The 22,906-nt window shown below is 33.1% G+C and overlaps 1 protein-coding gene across 1 annotated transcript in view; it reads right to left on the reverse strand.

The window, feature by feature from the left end:
* Positions 1 to 22,906, reverse strand: part of LOC118184428 (uncharacterized) — a 289,633-nt gene that overhangs the window by 69,570 nt on the left and 197,157 nt on the right. Inside the window, exons 3-4 of the mRNA XM_035354096.2 lie at positions 5,410 to 5,652; positions 2,845 to 2,909 (exon numbers count right to left, since the gene is read on the reverse strand). Coding sequence (XP_035209987.1) covers positions 2,845 to 2,909; positions 5,410 to 5,652 — 308 coding nt within the window. The remainder of the gene's footprint in view (positions 1 to 2,844; positions 2,910 to 5,409; positions 5,653 to 22,906) is intronic.

Here is a 22,906-nt window from a genome sequence, read left to right on the forward strand (position 1 = left end):
GAGACATACAAAACAAGAAGAAAGAATACTAACATTTAAAAATAAATTACATTCTTCGTGCAAGAGTCGCACGTGGCACTCGAGCCTGATTTCAAATATTGCCATTCACAAATACCTTAATGTTCATCTATTTAAATTAAACTACAAGATTTTAATAATATTTAAAGCTGTTACACGGTGGTGCAGGAGTGCTCGTTTGGGGCGGAATTATTCTGGGTTCCAGAACTCACCTGCATGTTCAAATTGGAACCATGGCAAGCCAATTCTATCGGGACGTCATTCTGGAACAACATGTACGTTTGTTTCGGGGCGCCATGGCCGCACAATTTGTGTTTATGTATGACAACGCCCGTCCTCACCGTGCAAACATCGTAAGCGAATACCTTCAATCGGAGGATATCACCCGTATGGACTGGCCAGCATTCTCACCGGACTTGAATCCAGTAGAGCACGTGTGGGACATGCTTGGCCGACGAGTTGCAGCCCGTCAACCTCCTCCTACATGTCTACCGGAACTTCGGAGAGCATTGCTTTTTGAGTGGTGTAATATTCCCCAAGATCAGATCGATAATTTGATACTCAGCATGCCTAGGCGTTGTACAGACTGTATTGCGTCGTCTGGGAGACATACAATGTATTAAAAATCATACCAACCATGTAATATTGGTTTTTTGCAAATAGGTTTTTTTTTGTAATTTGCTCCAGGAAGAAAAAATCACTAATTTTTTTAATAATATGAAACATATAGCATCTTTTTTTTTTTTTTTCCCCTCTCTTTACCTTTTGTTTAATAAATAAGCTTTACAAATAAGTCAAATTTGTTTTGCTTTTAACTCTTCCTTTGCCTGATTTTGCATTATCCTTAATTTATGGACATGAGTGTAGTTTTACTATTTTCGAAGCCATAAGTACCCAGTCGGAAAAGAAAAATAGAGAAACCGAATTACATATTACAAGTAAAGAATATCTAACAAGAAAGCCAATTACTTGAATAACAATAAAAAATGCAAGACCTATCAGAGAAAATAAAAATGAATTGAAATGAAGATAATAAAGTATCCTTTTCTTTGAAATCGATACAGGAGTAAGAACATTAAAAAATTCTTGAAATATTTTAATATAAAATCTGCCCTATAGAGAGCAATGCACAGTTACGAAATGTCCTGTATACCGGTATTTTTCAAAAAGATTCGTATAAATTACAGACAACTATAAAATTTCATTATAATGATTATGATGATAGCTGCGAATATAAAGGTTTTTCCAAAAAGTAATCTACCCAATTTTTGTGGAAAAAATTCCTTGTAATATTTGGAACTGCATTCTGGAGGCTATATTTTAGAATAAGCTGCAAAAGTTCAAAGCAACCATCCTTCCACTTATGTTTCATTTTCCAAAGCAATAACAGAAATATAACACTAAAGTATTTCTCACTAAATGAACAATTCTTCCTTATTTTCTTCACTGTGCTCAGAATTTAATTGACATTCGTACTTTTCATTCAAAGTTTTGATTTAATAAACAAAGCTTATCAAGAACATGAAACTGTTGAAATCTCGCTGCGATTTCTTGAATACTTTGTGTGGTGTAAAAGAAATTCTCTCCTTAACTCACCTTCGTATAACAATTGACAGGGCCGTTCCTAGGCCATTGGCTGCCCACATACTTTTCTAAGATTGTCGCCTCCAAATTAAAAAAAAAAAAAAAAAAATGCTCAATGATTAATAAAATTTTTATTTTATACCTACTAAGTACTTACATATGATAAATTGTGTAAAACGTACTTGCATATGACATGTACTTACAATGAATTTAAAATATTTAGGCAAGGTATCGCGAGAGTCCGGCCGCGCCTGATCTTGACTGCCCGGGTACTTTTACGAGCTGCACCCTTGCTAGGAACGGCCCTGACAATTCAGCATCTCTTGATTTTTCACCTAACCAGTGAGTGAATGGAACCATTGAATTATGTAACCTCCAGAACTACTGAATGCTGCTAGTTCGAACTAGGATCAAATCGGAAATGCATGAGTATTCCCATAGTTTATCTTATGTGTAACGTAAGTATGAGGAAGTTCTCAATTTCTAAGCCCTTCGTACAAAACTTTACGTCCATCACTAAAGCATTCCTCCTCTTAGGCAGATAACATAAACGGCATTGCAAAAACGCAAAAAATCCCAATCATTCTTTCTGTTCCGATAATCCATATGACTAACTGCTATAATATTAAGTTGCCGCCCCCAAAAATGTGTCCCCTTCCCCATTACTGCATGTTTTAGGTCCACTTAAAAATATTTAGAAAAGGCAACTCTTCTGTGCAATTTTTGCGCTTTGTCGAATGGGGGGGGGACCCACTGCAGATTTACCATGTAACGGAAAATAACCAACTGCAGACTTCTAGAGTTACTATGTACTTCAAAAGAACACACTCAAGCTCACACAATCAAACTTTTTCTGGAAGAAAGAAAAAATCGCGCGTCTTTCTGTCAGTCACGACACTTTACAGCTGATGATGAGGTCAAAGGGATGGTCATGAACTAGTTTACCCAACTCTGTTTATAAGTATTGGATCATGTCATCACTTCTTTCACGCTACGCTTGAAATGCTTGACTACGTACTAATAGCGATTATTTGAGGTTTTAATTCATCACGTGATTTAAACTCTATATTGCCACTTTGCACCAAATACATGTCTATTCTATTATCAAAATTCGTAAAATTTCATGTAAAAATAAAAAGCTTAATCAAAAAATAAATAAATAAAATAAATTGTTTGGCAATATAAAATGATATACAGCAAACTCTGACATTTTAAAACGATCTACATATTGCAAGTACGTACCTGATTGTGCAGGTGACAAGGGAGGTTCCGATCCTGAATCAGGTGGACTTTCTGGAAGGTTTACACTAAAAAGGCGAATCAGTAAAATAATTAGAAAATGAAGAGAAATATTTTTTCAGTTTTTGAAATTATAAGTAATATTATAAATATTTAACTAAAAAGTAAAAAAAAAAAAAAAAAAAAAAAAAAAAGAATTTTAAATAGATACTCAACGATTTAAAAAAAAAAAAAATTACCCAAAAGTGCTTAACGTTTTCCGTGCGGAACCGATTTTGGCTTGCTTTCCTTTCAATCGAGCTTAAACGCACAAAATCAGAAGCAGATTATGCATCGAATATTTAACTGTGAAGAAACTATCAATCACGACATTCAGCAAAATAGATTGGCTACTTCACTGATACAGTTCTCAGGGAAAGAAATTTCAACTCAGGTATAGAAAGCATTTATAGATCAGAGAGGGGAAAAACAAGGTAAAGCATATAATGTCCAAAATACAGCAGTAAATGTTACAAACATAGAACTGTTCGATTGTAAAGCAGTCAGAAACAGTACAAGAAAAGTCTACGACTGAAACCAATCCTCATCTATGTATCTACATTCAGAAATTTTCAATAAGCTAGCTAGTTTATTTCATGAATTTCACACTATCTACCTTCAGGAATACATGAATGAAAAGAACAATAGATCACCTAAATGGAAATTTCAGCGTCAGTCCCTTCAAACCAACAGCACGCACAAGATATTCAAATTGGCTCTCGTAATTGTTTAGTAATAGGAAACAAAAGATTTTAAAATACAAGGAGTGACTCAATATATTATTCAAATAAAATAAAAATTCAAAATAAAGAAATATTTAAAAAAAAACTGAAGGGTTTCAGATTTTAAATTACGTTTAAAGGGGCGTTTTTTTTTTTTTTTTTTTTTATTAATATTTTGCCTGTTACCTTCATTTATTAAATATCACGTTCTTCGCACTTAAACCATAAAATTCAGTTCAAGAGCAATATCGCAAAACAGTTTTAAATTGAGCATATCTTTAGAATTTCCGATAGGCAGTCTCACGCGCTGGAGATAAAAATAGTTTTTCTGTACAACGTTGTCATTGCTCGCTTTGAAATCCTTGAGTTTGTTAATCAAAAATTCGTTAAAGGTTTACAAAATATGAAATCGATAATAAAACAAATTTCAAATTTGGGCTTCCACATGCCCATATTCGCCGTAGGATTACGTCATTCAAAATTCGATGGCTCTATGTACCGTTGTTTTATCACAATGCGAGAAATATACATAAATTTAATGCAGATTTTTCATTATTTAATTCCTTCAACTATAATGCAGGAATCTAAAATTTGGTTCCTATAGAACATGATAGAATTCTACAGAATAATTCTATAGAATATGGAATTGTATGGAACAGGACTTCTAGCCGTATTTAATACATAACGTGAGAAGACCAAGTTCCAAGATTTTAGATCAGATCATGATAAAAAAAAAAAAAAAAAGTTAACTTTGGAGGCCCTAGACAAAATGCTGTACCTACTACTCCACATTGTTTCATTTGTGCTATAATATGATTTTTTTTTTATAAATAACAAAGCACCATTGAATTTCTTAGAAAATATACATGGGCATTTTATATTTATTGCTGGAATTTGTATTGAAATATAGAGTAAGAACTGCACCGCTGTAACAACTCTAAGAAGTGAAACTTCCAATGAAATATATTTTCTTAAAAACTATGCTAGTAACATTTACTTAAATACTGCTAAAATTTTATATAATTCTAACATGAGTCATTTTAAGCTTTTAAGATGTTAAGAAGAGATAATTTAATATTCAAAAGTCCATAAAGAAAATTTTTAATATGCTTTCAATGATAAATCTCGCTTTTTATAATTACTCCAATATCCAGATTCTCATAATATTATTTGCTTATAACCTTTTTAATTATTTTTAAATTCAGTAACAATAAGCTAAATGAATACAGCCCCATTTATTAAAATCAGCTACAATTGAGTCCCATTCCCAAATCACTTCATCTCTACAGAGAAAAACAATATTAGAAATTGCAGTGGGGCATTTTACCATTAATGGAATCATTAAGAGATAGAATAGGGATAGATAATTTAAACCTGCATAATTTCGATTTTAATACTAAATTTGTTTCTTGTGCATGAAACTGTATATTTTTTACGTTAAAATCAATGTTAATATAATATAATTTCGAAACTAGTAGCTAAATCACAAGCTGATACGTTTTGAAATAAATATAAAAAGAGTTAAATCAAAAAAAAAAAAAAAAAAAAAAAAAAAAACTAGTTACATTCAGAATAAAGATTCTGTTATTGGAAAACACATTTTCTCACAAAATGTTCATTGTACAATGCTTTGTAAAAATTTATACGTACAGTTCTAGAAATAATTTGCAATTCCAGTTTCAGAATAAAATTTAGCAGTAAACAACATTCTCAAACCTTTTTTGTTAAAAAATAATTTAAAAAAAAAATTTCATTGCACACTCAAAATTATGAAACATCATAAACTTATGGTTATTCATATACTTACTTAATATTCTTTATACTTTTATTTAGAGAATGATTAGTAAGTGTAATGGGCTCAACGATATGATGAGAGAGGTTCTTTGATGATTCTACGTGATGTAATGCAGGTGAGAGAGATTTTCCAATTATTGTGTGATTGGTAACGCTGTGGGGTGTACTTGGACTATGGGGTACAATCGGACGCTGCGATTTGGGCAACAAATCACATATCTTTAAATCATTGTTGACCAGTTCATCTTGAAAGTACCTAAAAGTGAATGAATCAAAACTAAATAAATAAACGAAAGAAATGCACTGTATATCCTTTTTATAAGAAAAATAATGGGAGACGTGAAAATAAAAAAAAATGTTTCACAATGTATAACATTGTGAAACATTTTATGAATGTAAGATTATGACATTATGCCATAATCTTACATTCATAAATATCACAAAAACGTTTTACAGCAACAAAATATACTACTTTTGGTATATAAACAGGATGTTTTGAAAGAGCTTTATTTGCTTAAATATTGATCCTAAACACGTACTTTCAATATTTAAAATAGTATAAAATTCTACTGAAAGTCTCGACAAAATGCATAGGAAAAGGGAGAAAGAACCTTATTTTTATATAGACCGTTTAAAATAAAATTTTCTGCCAGTAAAGTATTCATCATAAGTTTATTATGAGCTAGAAATCATTGTTCGTACAGTGTTTTTCTACATTTCCGTTTATGACAGTGTATTTTCTTTGGCACTGGATATTCATTTAGCAGTTTGCTGAAAAACATCTGAGTGTACAGATCCACACTTCTCCTTTAAAGTGTAAAGTAACCTTAGCCCATAATGATAGAAGGATGCATGCCATCTAAAGATACAAAAAGTTTTCTCTTCACCATGATTACAGCGATATCCCAAGAATCTGATACCTGTTGGCAAACGTCTGTTCCCCAATTAGTGGTATGCATTTAAAAGAGATTTGGCATAATGCCATATATCAGAAAAGCAACGCATAATTAATACTTTTTATTTACCTATTAAATATAATATTTGACTAGATCCAAATTAACAGTTTTAAATTTTCATCCTGAAGTTAGAATAATAAGAAGCCTAAGGACATTCTCCCATGGTCTTTCATAAATTCTCAGATAACAAATTCATTGAAAGTAATTAACGTAAAAGAATAAAGGACGAAACTTAGAATAGAAGGTAAAAGAATTTAAAGATCCAACAAAAAATCAAAGGACACTATAACTGTATTGACGGTAACAGTAAAAGGGAAGATATGTTTATGTAAAAAGGAAATTCTTCGACTCTCTGTGTGAAAAATGTAAAAAAAATGTAATCGCAAGACGTTAGCTGGACAGGGCAGTAGAAGTGAGCAAAATTTTATTAAAAAAATTATTAAACTATTTTAATGAAAATGCATTAAACACTTATTTATGCAATAAACAATTAATGCATTTATTCAACAAATCAATGTCAGGCTGCCCTCTGTACCAATTTCCTTTTTATAGGTATTCATGTAAAAAGAGAATTGGTACCCTTATTACAGTTCCCTTTCTACAGATATTTTACAGTTCCCTCTTTACAGGTATATTCAGTATTTTTAATGCTACAAAATTCCAATGCTACATTAAATTCTGCTTGATACGTTAAAGTGTCTTTACGGCTAGTTATAACTTGCTTGTAGAAATTCCTTTTGTTACTACATCTACTACCTTTAGTAGTTTATGCTATTTATGGTAGATACACTAGAGGTAATATAAGCCACTGAAGATGCGGTGACAAGTTCTGCAGTAAATCATAACTTAGATAAGAAGTTCTCTTATAAGAAAGTTTCCTCTCTAAGAAATTTGATTTTAAAAGTGCCGAGTTAAAAAACTCAAGAGGGGGAAGGAAAAAAAAAGCACAAATTTTTTCCAGACACGAAGTTCCCATTCCCTTTTATTTTCTCCACTTAGGGAATTTTATTTCATGACACCAAGATTACAAATTTTTAGAAAATTTTAAAATTTTTAGCGTACGTATATAACAATTTACAATTTTTTTTTTTTTTTTTTTCGTGGATGAAAATTCCTACAAATTTCAGTGGACTGACCAATTTCTTACCGTCTAACTGTCTATTTTGTAAGTACTCGCGAAATGCAAAACTTCCTTGCTCATCTGAGCGGAAAATAATTTTGGGCAGATATCATACGGTATCGAATTAATGTAACTTATATAACCTGGATAATAATGTGATGGTTAAGTCAGCTAATTAACTGATAAAATTCCATTAATAGCAACGTATTAATGTGCATTAAAATTTGCATGTATTGACTATCTACTGAATTGTACAATCCAAAAAATATTGCTGGAAGTGCAGCATGTTATATGTTCCAAGTTAAACAGGCTTCTTAGTTTTACCAAAACCTAAAGTACAGACTAAAACATTTTTGGAAAGAAATTTTCAAGTTCTCTTAATTAATGCTCTTGGTATTTTAAAGTTGTGCGTTATAATTATCCTATTGCTTTTAATTTTTAATACGCTTTCTTCCAGAAGTCTCGCTTAAAAAGTTATTAATCCTCTGGTTCTTGAAAAACGTCTTAATGAGATGTTATACAGCTATTAGACTGAGATTAGAATAAAGTAATTTTTTCTAAAGATAAAATCCTTCCCCCCCTTTCTGTTCCCCAAATTAGAGACGCTTTGATAGGGATGGCTAGTTATTAGTTATTTCAGTTACGAGAAGGGAACGAGAAGACATAGTAATATTGAGATTACTCTTTTTCTGTATTTGTATCTGAGCCAAAAGATATTAGTCTCCACATATGAATAAAAAAAAATGGAATATATTATCAAAATCTGCGTGAAATTGCGCTAAAGTGTTAGGAAGCGCATTTCGTTTCCATTCTCAATTCACATAAAAGTACGTCAATATTCAGGATATAGATATTTTTAACAGTTTTTATCACATGAGCTTATATATAAGCGTCACTGACAGTGCGAGGAAGAGATGACTGTTGCAAGTCCCGATTATGTCATTCTGAGGTCCTAACCATAGCGCTATTTCGAGATTCTTCAACTCTCCACTTTAGCGCCCGGTAGAGAGGTAAAATCGCTGAATACTGGTAGTCCCGATATGAGTTCGATTCCAGGCGAACGGGCTGACTGCATGGGCATTTTCGTGGTTTTCCCCTTGTGTAACGTGTATGCGAGCCAGTTTACCTTCATATGTCTTCCACGAAGGCGTTTCTCTCCTTAGGTAGATAGCCTTAGTGTGCTTTGCCATAATCAACTAAACCAAACTCCGCTTTCCTTCCTGTTATAAATAAATAAAAAAAAAAAAAAAAAAAAAAAAAAAAAAAGAGGATTATGAGAAAGTACAGGACAATTCCAGGGCCCCATAAGACCTGAGGGAAGTATGGGCCTAGGCGGCAGTACAGCCTTGATTTACAGTACCAGACATTGTGCATCCATTTTATCATAGAAATTCTTCTCTAACACCTTGAATAGTTTTACCACAAAGTAACTCTATGATTATGATTATATAATTTTGTAATGAGTATAACAATAGGATAACAAACATAATAGTACAAAATAAAGCACTGCTGTATAATAATTCAAATCAAGCAATCACACAGTTATAATGAATTATCGCATTCCCTCCCGTGCGATCTTTCATGATGTTAAATGATTAAATTCAGTTAGCAAACTGGAAGATTCACAGTTCGAATCCTGGCAAGGCCGCAGTTGATTTTCATGCTTCTTGTTCCAAAAAACCTGACAATATCAACAGAATACGTCAGTATTCAGGATATAGATATTTTTAACAGTTTTTATCACATGACAAACATAGCATAATGTTAAGCTTAACATCACAGGTTGGCTGGTTAGGTTTTATGGCAAAAATCAGAAAACGATTACTGTGCGCCAAACGTAGGCATTCTTGATCTAAGAAATCTGTCTCAGCAATCTCATGATATTATTCCTTTCGGTTAAAATCATATGCAAACCATCATATCATAATGACGCAGGATCTTCTCAACAAAGGAACCGGCGCCCATATGCCTACTTTGGAAACTACTAACGTAGGCTAATTCAGTAGGTCTCGAAATTTCTCTAAAAACAGTTCGCTAATTTGTTATAAATTCACAGTTTTTATTTTTAATATAGACGGCTTCAGCATTTTGGAATTCTGAATCATCTATTTACATTAGACGATTTAATATTTCAAACTGACTTGTGCAACAGAAGCGCAAAAATATGCACTAATTTCAAATCGCCTATTACCCGGTAAAATCAATTACAATGCTATTATCTTGCCATACCGCACAGCGATGTTTGTGATGTCTCCTTTGGTGAACTAAATTCACAAAGCAGAATTGAATGCTGGTCATTTTATCACTACACCTTTTGTGAGCTTATAATGAGAATTAAGCTTATCGCAAATAGTAGTTTACTATTCGCATTCTGTTGTAGTCCATCACGAATGGATTGATCCGGATCAGTGATCGCGCGAACTGCAAAATTAGATCTTTTTGCTACCTGAACATTAGCGAAGTCACGGTCGCACCTTTATGCAAAGAAACTGGACTGTAAAATGAACACATTGTAGACCTACCATTCTGCCGAATCAGCTGTTGCTAATTATCGAGAAATCAAATGTTTTGCTAATAATGAAAGGCAGAAATTCGAGAAAAGGTAGCCGAAAGAATATCTCTATTTTCTCGCTATTATGCAATGATTTAACTCCAAGAAGTAAGGTCAAGAATCTTGCAACGGCAATGCACAATATCTAGTGTAAAAGACTGTGCGGTTATATTTTCTGAGACAAATAGTAGCAATCTAACGATAAAGCCAGAAATATATTTTATGTAGCTATAAAAACTTTTAACAGCAGAAATCTTAATGCGGTTATAAAAGTTTTTTAACAGCAAAAATCACAGACTGTGTGACGCTATACAAAATCTACTTAATACAACCGTAATGAAAATTTCTATATAAAAGTCAGTAAATTCATAACACAAAGAATAAAATAATTGTCATAGCCGTGAGAAAGGATATGTTACAGCAGTGGCCTCAAATTTTTGGCCCGCACTCGGCGTCCGAAACAAACTACGTGAGAATATATACCTGTGAATTAATTGGCATTTAAAATTTGGCAAAACAACAACTTTATTTTGGCGCGGATTTCAAATAAAACTCTACCGATTACGTGGGTGATCAGATATAAGTCTGTCTTCTGCCCTCGAAATCGGTAGCATATTTATTTAAAATCTACGCCAAAATAAGGTTGCTGTTTTGCCTAATTTAAAATTTTATATCAGCATATTTCTCTTGCTGTTTGATTATTTACATTATTATGGCATTAACAAGAAGTTGAAGAAACTGTTTAATAATTTAGAGTCTAATTTTACATTATTTTAATTAATTTTTATTACAATTAAGAACAAAAGCGAGTAATTCCCCAGAAAATCTACAATCGAAGCTAATTAATTTACATTAAAATATAAATTTTACTCAAAGATTTGAAGATATAGATTCGAACTCGTGAAACGGTAAATACTCCCAATTACGAATTTTTGCAACAAGAATTTGTTTGGGAGTACATTTACATGTGAACAGTTTTTCTGCTGTTGAAAAATTCATATGCCTGAGAAAAAAAATCAGATTGACCAATTTTGAGCATCCACAATTCGCGATGAAGATAGTTTCTAGTAATTTTTCTTTTAGGTTACAAATTTTATCAAAATCGAAAAGCCTTCAGATGTTGTAGCTAAAAGCTGTACTAAGAAATAAAGAAGTTTATAACTATTTTTATATAAATGTATCTTAATATTTATATTATTATTTTTTAAAGTTATTTAGTGGTTAATTCGCTCTATTAGAATTATTTGAAATAAAATTAAGAATGGAAAATTTAATATTTAGTCGTCAATACGTTTGAATTACAAAATGCAACCAAAAAAAATTTCTTGCATAAATCAACCTTTAGATTTCAGACAGAAGAAAATAAAAATTTTTCTTTTATGTAATTATTATTACTCTTTATGTATGTTTTGATAAGTATTCAGCAAATAAATTTAAAATTTAGTTAAAAATTTTATTTTGTTAAAAAAATTTCGGCCCGTGAGTTGCTTATAGATTATGCAGTTTGCGTTTGAGAGCAATGATATACAACAACAACAACCCCCCCCCAAAAAAAAAATCTCAGTCACTTTTTACTTATCTGCACAGTTACAGTAGAGTCCTGCAAACTCTACCTCCCGATACCTCGACATTCCACCCCCCCCTGTATAACTCAACAACTTTTTAGGAACTTTTTAAGACATCTCTGGACCAAATAGAGCAAATATTACACATAGTACGTATAATTATTATTTATGTCTATGTTTTTCCTGTTCTGTTCAAAGACTTGAGTGTTCGTTTTCTGTAATTTTTGCCGTTTTCGCATTGTGCCATTAATTCTTGGAACTGCCTAACACATTTCAAGATATGTTGCAATACTTAGCAAGGCTGTTTGCTTTTTTCGAAGATATGAAGAAAGTCAGGTAGCAGCTGGCCGCTGGCTCACACTTCTTTCTATTGTTGCGAAACGTTAGGATACTTGTCTGAAATTTTGTAACTGCATCTTATTGCAAACTAAACTCACACCAGTTCATTGCGGGTATCGTTCCTAAGTTTACATCCAGACGTATAAGTGACAACATATTTTTGGGAACTTGATATTCTGTGAAGTAAAAATGTCGTTTGAAAAGAAAAGAAAACAAACTAACATGACAATGAAAATGAAACTACATGCTTTAAAGAGACTGGACAAGAGAGAGAGTGTAAATAAAATTACCATGGGTTTAGGTGTTGGACAGACTACTTTGATAGTGTGGAAAAAGAAGAGGTCCAAAATCGAGTCTTGGTGTGTGAAAAGAGTACGGATAATTTAAAGGAAAGAAAAAGTATGAAAGGTGGTGAATACGTAAAAGGAGTGAGGCCCTTCATTTGTGGTTCGGGCAGCAAAGGGAACAGTTATGCCAATTCAGGACCAATTTTACAAGAAAAAGCCCTAAAAGTTTGTGATGAATTTCAAGAAGGAGAGCCTAGATTTACTGCTAGTGCTGGCTGTCTCGACAGATGGAAAAAGCGGTACGGCATCAGGCAGTTAAACGTTTGTGGGGAAAAACTCTCTGCTAACTTTGAAACTGCTGCAATATTCATATATAATTTCTACAAACTAATTAAAAAGGAGGGTATATTTGGCGATCAAATTTATAATTGTGATGAGACTGGTCTCAATTTTCGAATGCTACCTTCGTAAACGCTGGCATCTAGGGAAGGAAAATCGGCGTCTGGCTACAAAAGAAGCAAGGACAGAGCGAAAATTTTGGCATGCAGCAATACAACAGGCAGCCATAAGCTCAAACTAGAGCTTTTAGGAAAGTCAAAGAATCTCCAGGCGTTTAAAAACGTAAAAAAGTACACTAATGGGACTGAAACCAACTAATGATCTTCCTGTTTGGTACCGGAATCAGTCAAACGCATGATGAATGGAGCAATATTTAATAACTGGTTTCATCAGCATTTCGGTCCATAAGTGGTAAAGTTAAAAAAAAAAAAAAAAAAAAAATTCTACCAAGGAAGGCTATTCTCATGCTAGAAAATGCCTCATCCCATCCTGATGCAGAATAGTTACGAGACGATAATATAAGAGCTATGTTTCTCCCTCCTAACATAACTTCAGTGTGTCAGACGACCAGGGCATTTTGGAGGCATTGAAGAACAAATGCAGACGTAAAATTTCTTTTACCTCTTGTCCTAGCCATAGAAGAAGGGTGTAATAAGATCAAGAAACTGAAGAAAAATGATATGTTGGATGTTGTTGGATAGATAGCTCCTTCTTGGAGTAAAATCGAGCAGATAAGCCTCGTTCGCTCCTGGAGAGAGTTTCTCAACCATTCAGGAAACGAATTTCACGAAAGCAGAGAAGAGTTAGAAAATTGTGAAATAGTTGGCTTGAGAAAATTCCAGGCTGCCAAGATGTTACTGATGGTAATGTTGAGGAATGGGTGGAACAAGATGAAAATTGTGAAATTTTAGGACATGCAAAAGTAGCTGCACTGGTGAAAGACAATGTTGTTAAAAATGAAGATCAATCAGAAAACGAAGAGATTGAAGACAACGGGAAAGCTAATTTTGTTCCTCCGTCGCCTACAAGGATGAAGCTGCACGACGACGGAATGAGTGTGAGAGACAATCTAGCATCACATGATATTTTTCTACCAATAATATCTTTTCATCTTTGTATGTCAGTTTTTTATTCAATTATCTACGGGTATTTGTTCCTTTTATGAGTCCTATTGTGCTAGAACGTGACATAAAACAATCAACATTAATTTAATTGTATGCTGTACGTTTCCGTGTCCAGTATTGTGCTACAAATGTGTAGAGTAATTTACAGTTAAATATTAAGAGTTCTAAAAAAAAGAAAAAAAGAAAAAAAAAAAAAAAAAAACCCACCCTTCTTCCGTAAAACTTGACTTTTTGGAAACTCGGCAGTCTCTCAGTCCACATTATGTCGAGTTTGCGGGAATCTACTGTACGTAGTGTTTGGAAAGGATGGGTACTGGCATTACATTCCTAAATAATTGATCTTATATAGGTACTTTTAACTGCAAAGTTTTCTAGAACAAAGTAAAGAATTTTATGAAAGTAATTTCAACTCCATTGGTGGCAAGATTCTATAAAAATTAAGTCTGAATTTTTACGTGATCTCCCAACGAGCAAAAATTCCAAATACAGAAACATTTAATATGCTTTAACTAAATAATATTTTATATTATTCCTTGCAAAAATCATGCAGACTCTACGATTAAAAAATGGATAGGCAGACAGACCTTTCAAACTATATAATTATATACTTTGAAGGATAAGTCTAAAAATTCAAGTATGAATGCTGTTTTATGCAAGATTAAGCCATTATTTACCAAAACTAGCAACTATCGATTTATAGCTGCTCCCTAAATTCGTTCTCACATTTCTTGATTAACATCGGTAATTGGTATGGAAATACTACACAAGTCAGAAGTTTCACTCTTGAATACCCCCTCCCCCCCAGAATTTTGACGTAAAAGCACATAACTTTTTTATTTTAATTAACGCCTATTTTACTGCTAGAATTCTTTGATATTTATAATTAATAAATATTTTGCTAACCAGGATTTTCACTCTACAGGAACCACACAATAACTTGCATAAAAAGTCCTCCTGCTCATGTTTGTTGGCATTATTGGCATAAAATTCTTTACTTTACTTAAAGAAACTTTGTAACCAGACGCATACGTATAGAATCATTATTAAAGAAATAAAGCCTGTAGCACACACTTTTGAACATTCTGTATATCGAAAACCTTCCAACAAGTTATTTATAATCACAAAGTACTTAATATGTTTTATACTAGCGGAAGTACCTGATGCCAGTTAAGTTAGATTGAGAGTAATGTATCTAACAACAGAGAGAACGATACCGCTGTAATCCTTCTTTAATAACGACAAAAAATACGATTCATACATTCATAGTCATACATTTTTAAGTCTGATGCGATATGGAACCCTTATAAAAATTTCGATAGAAAAATAAAGTAATTCTCTCTCATTATATCAGCAACAATGGCACGCAGTTTTTAATGATTTCGTCTTTCTAATTAAATGGTTGTAAAAGCTCAAGTTCCATCCAATATGTCACCTATATTCAATTTTAGTTGATTAAATGTGGCAAATAATTTATCGTAATTCATCAGAAATCAATAACGCTAACAAACAACAAACACACAAACAGGCATTTTTCTTTACATATATATATAGATTTTGTAAAAATTACAAATTTTTGATTAACAAACTCTACGATTTGAAAGCGAGCAATAGCAACACTTTTCGAAATAAAGCATTTTTATCTCCAATGCGCCAGACCATTGCCACTCGGAAAAATGAGTGCAAAAATTAGTGTATTCAGAGATTTCTATTAATATCTCGGCTGATTAAAGTCGAGATGGAAAGAGTCGAAATGGCTTCCCAAGAATTTTTGGAGTCGGGAATAATGTACTTAATGCTTGGCAATGCTATTTTTATTTCATTGTATAACTTCGAAAATTTTTATTAACGAACTCTACGATTTGAAAGCGAGCAGTGGCAACAGCTTTTGAAATAAAGCAACTTTCTATCTCCAGCGTGGGAGACTGTTGCCACTCAGAAAAAATGAGGGCAAAAATTAGCGTTTTCAGAGTTAATTAATAATATCTATGATTTTAGCAATTTCGTTGTTTGAAAAAAGTGGACGTCGACCTTTCCCAGGACTCAGAAAAGAATTGTAGAAAGCTTGGTGACGATAGCTATAGTAGTGACTGAGTTAATCGCGAACAAACAAACACACATTCTTCTTTATATATATAGATTAAAGTAGAATTAACTTGAAAATGTAACCAGACGCAAAAATCTTTATCTTCTTGAAAATGATCTCTGAAAAATGTAATATTTTAGAGTATCACACATCTGTTTACTACAGCAATAGATTAATGTCAGCACATAAATAAATAAATAACAAAGCTCAGATAGCATGTATTTAATTTTTGAATTTAATAGTTAATAAAAGCTGAAAGGTTTCAGATTTTAAATTACGTCAAAAGGAGCGTTTTTTTTAACATTTTGTGTGTTACATTTATTTATTAAATATCGCGTTCTTCGCACTTAAACCATAAAATTCAGTTCAACAGCAATATCGCAAAATACTTTTCCTTTTGATCCCACTCGGAAAAAAGACACTAAAGGTGCAAAAAGAATTAATTTACTATTCTGCTAAATTTCAGATGTAAACAAATACGGCTGCTATGGTAAAGAAAAATGAAGCTTAGCCGCACTTACACAACTTTTAAATTGTTGATAATTTTACAGATATTGCATGCAGATTAATTAAAGGCATAAAGGCGACTGGGGGATTAGGAGACTAAATCGTCTAACCCTGGTGGTGAAGAATTGTCCACCACTTTTTAGGCCAATTAGAGTCATTAGGTTATTTTAAATGAACATATCTTTAGAATTTCCGACACAAAGACTCGCGTGCTGGAGATAAAAATGTTTTTTTTTTTTTTTTTTTTTTTCTTTTCTTTTTTTATATATCGTTGCCATTGCTCGCTTTGAAATCTTTGAGTTTGTTAATCAAAAATTCGTTAAAGTGTTACAAAATATGAAATCGATAATTAAAAAAATCTAAATTTCAAATTAGGGCTTCCAGATGCTCATATTCGGTAGAGGAGTACGTTATTCAAAATTCGATGGCTCTAGGTACCGCTGTTTTATCACAATGCGACAAACATACATACATTTATGCAAATTCTTCATTATTTAATTTCTTTGTAACACAGAACGATAATATTTGGTGGCAACAATTTGAAAAGTGAAACGGTCATTTAAGGTTTTCGATGCAAAATGGCAAAATGAAATTAATAGCCCTTTGGGCTAATAAAATTAAATAAATAAAAATTAACAAATAAAATAAATAAACAAGACAAATAAATAAAGTAAAAAAATAAAATATCCTCTCAAACTCAGCTTACAGAACACATGCAAACTACTATCATTCTGAGATTTGCAAATGGAATTCAGTCGAGTATAATTTTCAGATGACGGATGATCTTATACGGAGAACATTAATAAAACGCACAATATAGTGCTCCACTTCCAAACACATTAGTAAAAAACATACTTACCAATGTATTAGGGAGGCAAATAAAAGTGGGAAGGGGAACTTTCTCCGGAAAGATGGTAATTAAAAATATAAAAACTTAGGAAGAGAAGAAAATTATATATCGCCACATAATTATGTAGGTACCAATTTTAAATGAAAATATCGAAAACACTTGGAAGGCGAACTTCATCACTGATTGATGAATAAGCAAATGTCAAATTATTATTATTAAATTTTATTTTTTCAGAAAGCTTATGAATTAAACATTTCGGTATTTCTGAACTTATCATTACGACATCAAAAGTATACATTCTAACATTTCACAAAATTCTCCCGATGCAGTTTATTGCTGCGAAAAAAAGACCAGAAAGTTTTTGAATTTAATACATGCCCAAGGAATACATTTCATAGAACTGATATCAACATATGGTAACCAAAAAAAAAAAAAAAATATGAATATTTATAAAAAATTAAACAAAATCGTTGTGCAAAATGAATATGAGAACACAGTGATCGTTATGTTATAAAAATTGTCTCTTCTTTATTTTCAAGACTTTTGTCAACTGTTTGCAATATTCCTTCGACTTGCGATTAATTTGTGATTCCCATTTTCATTGACTAGTAGATTTGATTATTTGGATTACTGCAAGACACACGAAATCTACTTATCTAAAAGAAAATGCTGCCTTTTTTTTTTTAAACAAAAATTAGTCTTATTCACATGGCACATGAAGAAAAACCACGAAACGTTCCATGCAGCCAGACCAGTCACCAAGATTTAAACCCGCGTCGAATTACCAGTGTTCAGCAATTTCACTACTCGGACGCTGGTGGGTGGGTACTCTTTGACTCGAGGAAAATTTAAAGATATGTAAGAAGAAACTTTAATATGAATGAACGAACACCTTTCTTCGGCACTGAAAGTCTCCAATAAAATAATAATTATTATTATTTAGTGGAAAGAGCTTTATGTTAAACATATTAGATGCATACGATGAATTTGTGATAACTTCAATTTTTTTATCATTTATAACTATTATCATTATTCTATCCATTGAACCTTATTCAATTACTTTCTTAAGTTCCCTTTATTGTAAAAATTTTGTTTTATCGATAGGTTACTAAACAGCTATGATTTAATAAATATTTATCAATGCAAAACCGAAATCTCGATAACATTTCATCAATTATTCAAGACTACATTCACCTGAGTAGCTTTTTTTTTTTTTTTTTTTTTTTTTTTTTGAAACCAACTAAAACTACGCGATTAATTTATTTAGGTGATTTTAGTAATCTGTTCATTTAAATAAAACAGAAAGATAGTGTAATATACATACAGCATAACATATATTTTTAAGGAGTTTAAATTAATTTACATGAACATTTAGTAATTTAGTAATAATAAGTCATTAGGTTATTTTGATGCAGGAAATATAAAAAATTAGCAATGACCTCGCCGGGACTCGAACCTGAACCTTTTGAATACACGCCGAGTGTGCTACCGTGACATGGCGAAGGCATGCAGGAATGAGAGACAAAATGCCTTATATTATAATTAATTATAATATAAGGCGATTTAGTCTCCTAATCCCCCAGCCTCCCTCTTAAAAAGGCGACTGGGGGATTAGGAGACTAAATCGTCTAATCCTGGTGGTGAAGAATTGTCCACCACTTTTTAGTTCGGGCCAATTAGAGTCATTAGGTTATTTTGAGGCAGAAAACATGAAACATGAGCACCGCCCTCCCGGGACTCGAACCTGGACCTCTTTAACACGCGCCGTGCGCTACCGTATCACAAAGGCATGCTGGAAGATGGGAGAAAATAACTTGATATATAATTTATTGTAAACCAATAAGTTTGCTATACATATTTATCTCATTTAATTCAATAACGTCATATGGTATCAATAGAATGCCAACTACACCTCTTTTAGCAAATACGCGGATACCTTATAAATATTAACAAAAAAGCTGATGTGTACACCACATGACTCCCTTGCACGGAATATTAAATTATAAGCAATTTTTCCTGCACTTCATTTAAACCTATTTACTCGAATTTCATTAGAGATATATTTCTCATTCATTTAATTCAGTTCTCACTTTGCCGCAATGCAAAAATACATAAAACCTCAATATTTTCATAAAAAATTCAAAGATATATAAAAATATAAAACACCAAATACAGATAAAACTATTTATAAAAAACAATTCTTAGCTCAAAGGGGCAATTTGCCCAGTAGGGCTATTAATTTCGTTTTGGCATTTTACGTTAATTCACTATAAATATCGGTTCACTTTTCAAATTGTTGCCACCAAATATTGGAGCCCTGCATTATATTTAAAGAAATTAAATAATGAAGAATCTGCATGAATGTATGTATGTTTCTCGCACTGTGAAAAAACAACGGTACCCAGAGACATCAAATTTTGAATAGCGTAGTCCCTCTTCCATTCGAATATAGGACTCTGGAAGCCCAAATTTGGAATTTGTTTTATTAACTATTTCATATTTTGTCAAACATTAAAGAATTTTTGATTAACAAACTCAAAGATTTCAAAGCGAGCAAAAGTAAAACTGTGCAAAATCTCCAGCTCGCCAGACTGTGTATCGGAAATTCTAAAGATATGCTCTTTTAAATACTTTGCGATATTGCTGTTGAATTGAATTTTGTGGTTTAAGTGCGAAGAACATGATATTCAATAAGTAAAGGTAAAAACGTTGGTGTATTTATGTGTGGTGTATTTAATTATGGCAAAGCACACTAGGGCTATCTGCCTAAGAGGAGGGATGCCTTTCGTGGAGGACTTTCTAAGGGAAACTGGCTCGTATACACGTTACACATGGGGAAAACCACGAAAACACCCATGCAGCCAGCCCGTTCGCGGGATTCGAACCTCGGACCGAACTACCAGTGTTCAGCGACTTTACCGCTCGGCCGCTCGTGGGCCGTAAAAACGTTAAAAAGTCCCTTTGGGCGTAATATAAAATCTGAAAGCTTTGAGATTTTTTTCACAAGTAAAATTACAGTTTCTACACAAAAACAAGCAATTCGGGGTGCAGGTAAGAAGGCCAATTTTTCGGTGCACAAAAGTTTCCTTTTGGTCCCACTCGGAAAAAAGACACTAAAGGTGCAAAAAGAATTAATTTACTATTCTGCTAAGTTTCAGATGTAAACAAATACGGCTCCTATGGTAAAGAAAAATGAAGCTTAGCCGCACTTACACAACTTTTAAATTGTTGATAATTTTACAGATATTGCATGCAGATTAATTAAAGGCATAAAAACCTTAACCAGAAGATAAGAACAACATAATTCAATCACAAAATGCACAATTTACCAACATATAAGAATAAAAAAAAACTGAGCTCACTGAATCGAGTAACAGAGTGGGTATATATATATTTAGTGCGGCTGATTGCGGGAGATGCACATCTACATATTATAGCAGTCCTATACACGAAATTTCAACGTCCTGAGGCTACTCTTTTTGAGTTATGCGAGATACATACATACGTACGTACAGACGCCAAGAAAAAAATCTCTTCTGAATCCATTTTAAATCAGTTTTATAATTCGTTTTGAGAAAAAAAGCCCTTTATTCTGTCCTTACGTACAGATGTCATGCAAAAATATTCGATAGCGGTCAAAATGGATATTTTCGTTGAAATATGGTACCCGGAATTTTTGTGATTACAATACTATCTTTACTTCGTAAAATTAAGTAAAAGGCAGTAGCATATTGTATATATGATTATAGTGTGTTAATTTCTACACGAATCATTGCTTAGGTATAAAAAGTACTTCTTTTCTAAAATCAAAGTTAATAGCGTAGTGACATTTATATACATTCTACCAGAAATACCACCAGCCTTTCCCTGGAGACCTCTCAGTCGTTGCAAATCCTTAAGTCGTGACAAATTCTTGATTAAAAGATTCATTGCAATTCTTAAGAGACTAGCTGGTGCTGAATGCGGATGTGGCAGAGCTAAGCTTAACATTACTTTTAAGACTTATGTCTAGCCGGTTTTAAATTATTGCAATGAAATGCTGGTCTCTGCCTCGGATAGAGTCTTGAGTATGCTTGATATTTTCCAAAACCAGGTTTTACGCTGGATCCACTGGTAGTGTTAAAACTACTCCTGTACTTGCTATGCATTCGCTTTGTGACCTACAGCCAATGACTAACCTGGTTCAGGGGAATGCAGCTATCCTTTATAATGGACTTACTAATATTTCTTCTTTTCCTAAATATTTCTTTTTGACGTGAATACGATTTTAACATAGTACGTAGCTCAGATGGGCTTCATTCTGCGTGCGTCTGGGAGAACACTCAATATAATGCCATTAACGACAAGGCCTATGAGTTGTTAACTCATATAAATCCACTGGAGTTTATGTTTCCCGATGTGAGATTGGTCTTGACTTTGAATGTGAGGAAGAACGACCTATGCATAACTGCTCTTCGTGCCATCGTTTTGGAAACCATTAATGCTTGCTATTCTCTTGGTGAGTGGCTTCGCATTTACATTGATGGTTCCCTTTCGGATTTCACCCAGGGCGCTGGTGTTTGCGTCTTCTGTAATCTGTTTTTCTTTTATATAAATGTTGGCTCTCATACAACCCATTTTGACGGTGAAGTCGAGGCCATACATTTAGCCCTTCAACAGCTTTCTGCCCGTCGCTCTCCTCTTGATAAGGCTGTAATTTTATCGGACTCAAGTTCTGCTCTTCAGGCTTAGCAAGTAACCTAGGAAAACAAAGTGCTCGTGTCCAGAACCGCAGGGAGCTATTGAGCAGAATTCAGATGAAGGTTACTTTTCAGTGGATGCCATCACATTGTGGCCTTTGGGGAAATGAGATGGGGGATCTTTTGGCTAAAAATGGTACGGATATTCTACAAAGGTCTTCCAGAGACCTATCTCTTCTCTCTGCTAAACTTGAAATTAATAGGACTTATAAAAAAAATCCTTTCGTAATGCTGCTTTTAGTGCTACTAAAAATAAGTTATGCAGGGCTATTAAAAACCGACTGTGTCTCGGACTCTCCTCGTGCTACTGTTGTGGCTGAGTTTAGACTTGATTGGACATGACTGCCTTGGTGCTTATTTGTTTCGTTTTAATCTGAGTGCCTCACATTTAAGTGCTTTTTGTGATTTTGGACAAGTCATGGACGCTGATCATCTGGACGTGTGCTGCACTTAAGAGTCTGGGCTGCATTGTAAAGATGTATTGGAGAGAACTCGTTGCTTAATGACCTAATAGTCAGTGGCCAGGCATTTGATAAATAAATACATACATTCTCTCTTTAGTTAAGGAACCGTCTTAAAAATGCTGTATACGTTTAACCAGTTCATTTCTCTGTTCTTGAATGCTAAGTGCTCAGACAGATGAAATATACTTTTATTCTTCAATTTTGTTTCCCCATCTCCCCTCCAAAAAACCTCTTGGAACATTACAAATACGATTCGTAAAACTCGTAACATTAAAAAATTCTGATTTTCAGCAAAGTACTAAAAAATATAAGAATTTTGGATTATGTTATTTACCTTCAATCCTTGTACAGTAAGTATTCCTGCCTCTCTGCAACACACACACACAAACAAAACAAAACAAAACAAAAACCTGATCCCTGGATAAGTTCAGCTGATATCTTTATCTAATGACTATCTGATAAATTTTGCGTAAGCATATGCATTTGATTTACATAGTACTGATTCTGACAAGACGAAAAAGAGGCCTAAGCACGGCACTTATTTTTTTTTTTTAAATGAAAGGAACGGTTTAAAGCATGAAAGAAT

This window comes from Stegodyphus dumicola, chromosome 8 (assembly GCF_044657685.1).
Source record: "Stegodyphus dumicola isolate Sdum_Otavi_A_Nest chromosome 8, ASM4465768v1".
Taxonomy (NCBI): Eukaryota; Metazoa; Arthropoda; class Arachnida; order Araneae; family Eresidae; genus Stegodyphus; species Stegodyphus dumicola.